The sequence below is a fragment of the Danio aesculapii genome, chromosome 11, assembly GCF_903798145.1.
Source record: "Danio aesculapii chromosome 11, fDanAes4.1, whole genome shotgun sequence".
Classification (NCBI taxonomy): domain Eukaryota; kingdom Metazoa; phylum Chordata; class Actinopteri; order Cypriniformes; family Danionidae; genus Danio; species Danio aesculapii.
In genome coordinates this window covers 46,487,306-46,497,299 of record NC_079445.1, presented here as the reverse complement: position 1 = coordinate 46,497,299, position 9,994 = coordinate 46,487,306, and the positions used below count along the sequence as shown (strand labels likewise).

At 38.3% G+C, this 9,994-nt stretch overlaps 1 protein-coding gene across 2 annotated transcripts in view; it reads right to left on the bottom strand.

The window, feature by feature from the left end:
- Positions 1 to 6,246: 6,246 nt before the first annotated feature.
- Positions 6,247 to 9,994, bottom strand: part of mafgb (v-maf avian musculoaponeurotic fibrosarcoma oncogene homolog Gb) — a 37,446-nt gene continuing 33,698 nt past the window's right edge. For both annotated transcript variants that reach the window (XM_056468760.1, XM_056468761.1), the window contains exon 3: positions 6,247 to 9,455. In XM_056468760.1, the coding sequence (XP_056324735.1) occupies positions 8,976 to 9,455 (480 nt within the window). In that variant the 3' untranslated portion in view covers positions 6,247 to 8,975. The remainder of the gene's footprint in view (positions 9,456 to 9,994) is intronic.

Genomic DNA, 9,994 nt, shown 5'->3' with positions numbered 1-9,994 from the left:
TAAGAAAAAAATTGTTAGAAGTTAGATCATGATGATATATGATTTAATTTCAGTAAAGCAGAGTTACAATCTGAAAGATGGTCAGTCAAGGGGCAGGAATGGCATCATTTTGTGTACATATATATTATTTTACACGTGTGTTTATATATGGGTCAGGTTCTGCGGACATTTTTTGCTATTTCTGCAGAGAATTTTGTGAAGAACTCTGCGGCTTTATAGTAGTATCATAACAAAAAACTTAATTTATGAAATAAAAAATAATATATTTTTAACTTTTACAACTTTAACTTTTATTAACTACAATGCTAATCCTATTAGATTCACTCAATTGGTAAACAAAGCACGTCTCTCATATAATCTCTCTACTAAAAGACAATTACAAACTGTATTGTAAATAAACCACATGAACATTTTAATATTACTTTTAACACAATAATATTAGTGAAATTAAAACTGAATAGATATAAGTGTACACACCTTTACACCAGTAAATGAACAGACTCAATGATGGGCTAATAATCTGCAGATTTCTGCGAGCGCAGACTCCATGTGGGCCTAATGATGACTGATTAACAGATGAACTGTTGATTTTCATGCCCTGAAAATGACAATCCAGCATCAGATAAAAGCAGTGTGCTTCAGGAGGGTGATGAGGGATTGGCTGCACTTCAGGAAGTGACATCAGAAACGGTCAGACGGTAAACACAGATGTACAGCACCTCCGCGTCCCTCATGACTCTGTCATGTTTTACTAATGTCAGGCCAAAAATACGCCCGCCGAGAGCTGCTCAAACTAGGTCAGCCGCTACCTTTCCTTCTCCTCTCGCTCTCGTCTCTTTTCAGGGTCCGTGAAAAAAATAAATGAATTAAAAAATAAAATAAAATGTGGCGAAGCTAATCACGGCACACCTAAAAACAGCTTTCAATTCAGGAATGTGTCTTCTGCATGTTAAATCAGGTCACTAATGCCATCACACACACACACACACACACACACACACACACACACACACACACACACACACACACACACACACACACACACACACACACACACACGCGTCTGCTTTTCAAAACGTATTTATTAGTCATATACAAAATAAAGTGAGCTGTATATCAACAAACATACAGTATATACATCAATAAATTAAAGGACGCCCCGGACTGACTGATACAGTTAATTTCATCGTTATATACCAATACATTATATTACTTATCTACAAATTGCAAAAGTACAATAACTTAGTTGATAAATACTTACAATTAAATGGACTTTCACGGTATCTATACTTCCCATATAAAGAACTATGATATCTTAATTTAATACACCCCATACAGAAAAACAACAGTTTCTTTTTAGACAAAATAAACAAACCCATCGTAATTAAACTCACAGCAATGTAGAGCTTGACATTTCTGAGCGTCCACACAGATAAACTGCAGTCCCAAGAGCTTTTCGAGGAGGGGGAAACACTGGAGAATTGAATTCAAGTGCGTCTACAGTAATGTGATGGATACGACTGATCTCCAATCAGAGGGAAAGCCGTGGAGAATGAAAGAGTGGATGTAAACTCTAACTCTGGGAAGATCCTACACTGGTTTTTCTTCCAGCTGAAATGAAACGTCTGACCGCGAGTCCCACGAGGCCCGCTGGAGAGAAAGCGTCTGTCGGGAAGAGCAGAAACACATCGGGCCGTGACAAGAACGAATAAAAGTCAAGATAATGTGAGTCTGAGAGTTTGCGGGAGAACTAGGACAAAGACTCGGACTCAAAGGTAGATCAGGTTCTGCCCGGCAACAGAGGGACGCAGGAGACGCTGATCTCAGACCAGCACTAACACAGCCTCCGTGTTCATTAACAACTAGGGATGATGCACCGATATAAAGTGGATTGTAAAATGTTAATTACAAGTACCGATATTTATTCACTGGTACTCTGAAGGAATGCAGTGTTTTATAATGACTAGAGTGATTTTAAATTAAAGATCATCCAGATAAAATATTATAAATTGCAATTAGAGATGCACCGATATCCTTTATTAAAGATATAGTATGAAGTGCTTCCTTAAGATATCTTTTTTAAAGAGCATGAGTACTGTTTTTTTTATTGGTATTCAGAATTCCATATATATTATAATGATTGGGGTGATTTTGGAGAGGTGTGCATCTGAATAAAATATAACTAGCAATGCGCCGATATCCTTTTTTAAAGATACAGTACAAGTACCGATATTTTTTTATTGGTACTCAGAAATAATGAATTACTTTGCATTGACAAGAGGGATTTTGCAGGGGAGTGCATCTGGATAAAATATAATAAATGGCAACAAGGGATGCACCGATATCCTTTTTTAAAGATTTTTTTTATTGGTACTCAGAATTTAATATTTTATAATGATGAGGGTAATTTTGTAGGGAAGTGTATCTGGACAAAATATAATAATTTGCAACTAGAGATGCACTGATATTTCATATTATTTTTTTTAAATAGCGTAAGAGTACCGATATTACTCAGAAATAATCATTTATTTTGCACTGACACGAGGGATTTTGTAGGGCAGTGCATCTGGATAAAATATAATAAAGAACAACTAGAGGGGCACCAATATCGTTTTTTAAAGATACAGTGTGAATACTGATATTTTTTCTTGGTACTCAGATAGAATTCAATACTTTATAATGATTGGGGTGATTTTGTAGGGAAGTGCATCTGGATAAAATATAATAAATTGCAACTAGAGATGCACCGATATTCGGTTTTGAAGATACAGTACGAGTACCGATATTTTTACTGGTACTTAGAAATAACTATTTATTTTGTATTGACAAGAGGGATTTTGTAGAATAGTCCATCTGGATAAAATATAATGAATGACAACTAGCGATGCACCGATATCCTTTTTTAAAAATAGAGAATGAAGACCGATATTTTTTTATTGCTACTCAGAATGCAATATTTTATAATGATTGGGGTGATTTTGTAGGGAAGTGTATCTGGATAAAATGCAATAGAGGACAACTAGCGATGCACCGATATCCTTTTTTAAATATTGATTATGAATACCGATATTTTTTCTTGGTACTGAAAATAATTCAATATTTTATAATGATTGGGGTGATTTTGTAGGGAAGTGCATCTGGATAAAATATAATAAATTGCAACTAAAGATGCACCGATATTTGATATTATTTTTTAAAGATTGAGTACGAGTACCGATATTTTTTTATTGGTACTCAGAAATAACTAATTATTTTGCATCGACAAGTGGGATTTTGTAGGGGTGTCCATCTGGATAAAATGTAATAAATAACAAGAGATGCACCAATATTCTTTTTTAAAGATGAGCATGAGTACCAATATTTTTAATTAGTACTCAAAATGCAATATTTTATAATGATTGGGGTGATTTTGTAGAGGTGTGCATATGGATAAAATATCATTTAAAAAATACAAATAGTGATGCACCGATATCCTTTTTTAAAGATTGATTATGAAAACCAATAACTTTTATTGGCACTCAAAAATGTTTTATTATTTTGCATTGATTAAGGAGATTTTTAATAGGTGTGCATCTGGATAAAATATAATAAATTCTAACTAGAGATGCACCGATATCCTGTTTTAAAAATAGGAGTACCGATATGTTTTTTATTGGTACTTAGAAATAATTCAATAATTTATAATGACTGGAGTGATTTTGTAGAGGCACCGATACCATTTTTAAAACACAGTAAGGGTACCAATAATTCTTTTGGTACTTTCAAATAATTAATTATTTTGCATTGATTAGGGTGATTTTGAAGGGGAGTGCCTCTATTAAATATAATACATTACAACTAGGTGAAGATATCATTTTTAAAAATAAATTATGTGTACCAATATTTATTTATTGACTGGTGTGATTTAGTAGAGATGTGCAACTGGATAAAATATAATAAAAAGATTACAACTAGGGATGCATCAATACCCTTCTTTAAAGATAGAGTATGAGTACCGATATTTTATTATTGGCACTTAGAAATCATTAAAAACTTTGTAATGATTAGGGTGAATTTGTAGAGATGTGCATCATAACATAATTTTTTTTAAATTATGCACCAATATCCTTTTTTAAAGATGGATTATGAGCAACAATGTTTTTTTCTGCTTGCCAGGAGTTGGATATTTTATGATTGGGGTGGTTTTGTAGGGAAGTGCATCTGCATAAAAAAATACTCAAATAAAAGCTGAGATGCACCGATAGTGTTTTATAAAGGCAGAGTACAAATACCAATATATATATATATTGCAGTTGCAATAATTAATTATTTGATATTGATTAGGCATCTGCATAAAACATAACTAACAAGTAGACACTCACAGCTAACACGTGTTGAAAGGCTGACTCAACACCACGTTTTTTTTTGGATGTGTCGGTTTTCCCAAGTGTGACACAGTGAGACTGAATCTGAGCTTATCTGTAATTAAGAATGACAGTAACTCATGATTTCTGCTACTTTGTGACGAGCAGAAAAACTAATATTGGCATAATAATAACAACAATATTAATTTAAAATTAATACTCTTCAGCAACCCGTCACAAAGTTGTCAAAAGCTCCAAAATTAATTTCACTGAACAGTGTTTCTACATGTATCGGTATTGGTGCATCTCTATTAACAACTATAAGCAGATCTTAAACTCGAGTGTGTGTGTGTGTGTGTGTTTGCTTCTCTTCCTTCACCGCTGCTCGGCCTCATGGGACGCGGCACTGTTTCAAACAGGAGGAAAAAACCCACAAAAACTAGAGTTAAACGCTCAGCTGCGGAGCCCTTGTTGGATCGATCTAGACGGCATCATCAGTCGTGCTTCTTTTTTGCAGAAATGTGTTGCGATTACTTACAGACGAGAAAACTACTCCTACCGAGAGGTCGCGACCCCTCCCTACCTGATTTGCATATAGTTCAAAGGTTCACAAGTCACCACGACGACGAGCATAAGGACGACACACGCGAGCGACTGCTCATTCTGGAAGAAAACCGTCAGGATTGGGCAGCAGCAGCGCACCGACACACGACAAGTCAACGAGAACCACATCATCATCATCATCATCGGTTGTGGAAAGCTAGATATATTTATTTTATTCTTCAAGAGCGCTCGATACATGGCCTACAGAATGGCGGAAACACCACAGCCGACAGGAGAAGAACGCTACCATTGGTTACGAAAGCAATGCCGAGATGGACCAAAGACTGAGTTACAGAACCAGTTCACAGATTAGCCAGTCAGAGGAAGTAACTTCTGGTGATTCACACATCGAGAATAAAAAACCCTGTCGTACAAATATACCTACAATGGGTTCGTTCTTCAAATGCCAGATCAGTGCGGTTTATAGCAGATCATCATCACCATCATCATCTTCGCGGATGTGAGCGTTAAAAGCAGATGTGCACCGTGTGTCGGTTTGTTGAGATTGTCACAAGATTAGATGAAATGAGAAAGTATCTTGTGCTGGGAGGAATCAGTACTTCAGAGCATTAATGCTGCATCCACACCAGCTCAGAAATACTGCAAACATGAGCTCACGGGTAGAACAGACCATCACATCTGTGGAAACTTGTAACCGTTACTGCTGATGCAAACAAATTACACATCATGCAGAAATACTGTAGACTTTTCACAGTAAAAACTGCATATTCACCATTTATTTAAGAAGTATTTGCACAATGTATTTCCTGACAATGTCATTTGCAACTTAAATATATATTTAATTGGTTTGCCTGAACATTTTTACTTCTCAATGTTGTAACTTTATGAATGTGCACATTTTTTATTGTGAAAAAATAGATTTCACAGTTGCAATTTATTAAAAATTAAATTAGCAAAATGTAATTGTGCACATGCAATTACTACAAAGGAATCTCTCATAATACTTATAGTTAAACTTCATTATTCTTGTGATTTTATCTCATTACTGTGGAGCATTTTGGTGATTTTTTTTCCTTAAAAAGTGCTTCATAAACAAACTGATCTGATTTAAAATGACTAAAATGTAATTAATTTTGCACATACACATTTTTTAATCACTAAAATGTAATCTTTGTGTACACTTGCATCTTTTGAAGTTCAGAAAAGGTCATTTGTGCATGCACACATTTATGTGCACATGCATTTTTCATTATTTTTCAATATAAATCATTTTAAATCTCCTATTGTGCACATGCATTTCTAACTTTCATAAATATTATGCACATGCACATCTATTCATTCTTCAAATTTTATATATGCACGTGCACATATTTTTAATCTTCAGTATTTTATGAACTCAAATACATTGTAGTGATGTAATAACTTGGTGTTTTCAGTAATGCAGCAACACAGATTGATTTTAGTGTTATGTGCGCTGCAACAAACAAACAAGAGTCCAAAGATGTAACAATTATATAAAATCTCATAATTGCAGTAGCTCTGAAGAAATACTAGTGCAGCATTAATGCAAGTTCACATCCTTTTCTTAAAGGAGAAACCAAAATTTGGCCGAAAAGGACAGAGAAATGTATGGGGGATATTTGAGCAGTGTTGCAGCATGAAGAGCAGCCGGAGCACATCGCATGTTTCAATCAGTGCAGATACAAGAGTCACTTCCCTGGCATTTCAAGAAAACAACCAAAAATAAAAGAAAGAAAGAGAGAAAAGAACAACAACAAATATAATATACCATAGAAACGGTTTACATCAAAAATATATAAAATCACACGTCACGTAAAAGGACTCAAACGCAGGCCATGCGGCCGCTGCGCGTTTGTGTGTCGTCCGCTGAAACACGGAGCACGCAAACATCAAGACGCAAGCGGCGGCGTTTACGGCCTGCGTTCGTTCGTCTGAAATCAGAAGATAAGAGCATCACATCCACGTCGTAAACAACACCGCCACCTCACCAGTACAAATCACACCACACGCGCTAGTCCACAGTTTTACGCGCCTAGTCACTAGAAAAAGCTATTGACTTCAATAGTTAAGCCACTTTTGGTACAATTGCAAAAAAGAGAGCTATCAAACAACTTTATACTTCTTTTTTTTTTTAAACGTTTTATAAATAATGCAAGATACTCTGTCGTTTTTTTTTTCTTTATAAAATTCAAGACTCCACCATATAGACAAAGATTCTTAGAATACGTTACGCAATGTCACAGCAACAAAGTTATGGTAAAGCTTGTGAGATTTCACCAGTTTATGTCACCCGACGGTCCGTCTTTCAGAGGCAGAAGTAAAAATAAAAGATGTAAATGAACAAAGCCAACACAGAACAAAAATATTCTTGACTTCTCAAGACTTCTCAGGACTTGTGCGAAGCTCACACAACAAGAAAATAAAGAAAAACAAGTCACAACCGCCGCATAACATCAACATGTTATTGCCTTGCCGATAAAAGCACCTCCTGTCCTGAAGCGGACGCCTGGAGCTCATAAACTGGTGGCAGATTCTGATATAGCTACCATATGAACAACATCAGCTGATTCGACTCCGCCTCCTCTCCTCACGCCCCTCAGTGATTGGTCAGTGCATAAACGAGGCTCAGGTAAAGGGAGCTTCTCATTGGCTGACGCTCTCCCACTATGGAAAGCTCCTCCTTCAGTTCCACGCCAAAAGAGTTTGGAAGTCTAAACGGTTTAAAGTGTTTTGTGCCTGCAGTCCGTAAACAAAAGGACGGAAACATGGCGGAACAGTATATATATATATCCGACGAGAAAAGAAACACCGAACGCCGTATAAAAAGTACAGTAAACACTGAATGATCACATATAAATAAAACACTTGGACCCCATGTGAAAAACACAATACAAAGTCGCCAATATTTGTACAAAATTACAAATGTCACAGCACACACACAGATCCACAAAGAGAGAATTTGGCTGCATGTTTTCGGATTTCGTAATTTGGAGATGTTTTGGAAGCCCAAGTGAATCACCGTCCGTCATGTGCTTTCCGCGTTTTGTGAGCCACATTAGAGAGTTTTATTGGGTGTTCATCGGCCTGCGAGAGCGCCACCCGCACCTGAAGCCTCGTGCACTAGAGCTGCTTCCAGAAATACATGCATCGCCAATCCAGAAACCATTCGACACGGATTCCGAGACCTTACCAATTCACTGCGATTCTGTCTGGAATAGATTTTGAGCTCAGACTTTTACCAACAAATGGCGCTGTATGCCTTAATGTCCGGTTTAAAAGTGTTTTACTGTTAAAAACTGGCCAACAGCGCCATCTGCTGTTAAAAACGAAAAAAAAGAGCGCCACCTGCTGTTTAAAACTATCCTAGAGCTCCATCTGCTGTTTAAAACTAGCCTAGAGCGCTATCTGCTGTCCAAAACTAGCCTAGAGCGCCATCTGCTGTTAAAAACTAAAGAAGAGAGCCACCTGCTGTTTAAAACTAGCCTAGAGCGCCATTTGCTGTCTAAAACTAGCCTAGAGTGCCATCTGCTCTTAAAAACTAAAAAAAGAGCACCACCTGCTGTTTAAAACTAGCCTAGAGCTCCATCTGCTGTTTAAAACTAGCCTAGAGCACCATCTGCTATCCAAAACTAGCCTAGAGCGCCGTCTGCTGTTAAACACGAGCCTAGAGCTCCATCTGCTGTCCAAAACTAGCCTAGAGCGCCATCTGCTGTTAAAAACGAAAGAGCGCCACCTACTGTTTAAAACTAGCCTAGAGCGCCATCTGCTGCTCAAAACTAGTCTAGAGCTCCGTCTGCTGTTAAACACTAGCCTAGAGCGCCCTCTGCTGTCCAAAACTAGTCTAGAGCGCTGTCTGCTGTTAAACACTAGTCCAGAGCACCATCTGCTGTCCAAAACTAGCCTATAATACCAACTGCGCCTCAAAATTTATTCCAGAAAGAATCGCGATTGATTCCATAAGTGTAAGAAACAATCCATGAACTGCCAAGCCTGTATTTCTGGCCGCAGCTCTACGGTGCACTGACCAACCTTCCACTATTTGCGCTACTAAGACCTGGCGTCGGTCTTGGACTTTACTATGGTGATCACACTGGTGGCTCCCACCTTGCCAGGGATCAGGGGCCCAATGACGGAGGCCAGAGGCCCGCGGGGGGACACGGGCACGGCTGCGGTGGACACGGGCACCACCGGCCCTCGCGCCACAGTTCTGGCGAAGCTCTGCAGAGCCTCGTATTTGGAGCGCAGCGCGTCCAACTCCACTTTCATACTGGCGTTTTCTGAAGCCAGCTTCTCCACTTCCTGCTGGAGCTCCGCCTTCTGGCGCTCCAGCTCCTCCTTCTGCGTGACGCGCTTGACTCGGCAGCTAGCGGCGTAGCCTCGGTTCTTGAGTGTCCGCCGCCGCTGCTTCAGCTGCAGGATCTCCTCTTTGGACAGGCCGCGGAGGTGCTGGTTGAGCTCGCGCACCGACATCGACACTAGCTCATCGTCCGTCAGACTCGTCCCGTTCTCGCCGGGCTCCCTCTTCACCTGAAACACACACACACACACACACACACACACACACACACACACACACACACACACACACACACACACACACACACGCACGCACACAGATCTTAGAAATGTGCTGCAGTAAATCTGTAAATAACAGATTCAATGATGGGCTCTCAAATCTGAGGATTTCTGCACGCTTAGATTCCGTGTGGCCTCAGGAATGGTTCGCGACCTCCACTAGGGGTCACCAAACACACTATGATTAGCTGTGTTTCATCGACCTATTTTTATGCATATTTTGGATTATTGCATGAAAAACACTTAATGAAAACACCAATATGTGAATCAATTTGGAAAATGAGCATAAGTTTATGCAAAAAAAAATTTTGATAAGAAAACTGCACATAAACTCTAATGTAAACAAATTTAGTGACTAAACAGTGTGTGTGATGTGATTTAGTTTTTCAGATATAAATGTGTTTCAAGGACTTTGCAGTAATGGTCAAAGCAGTGCTTCCAGCACATTGTAAAACATCTGAAATGTTGTTTTGATCATTGTAATTTAATTG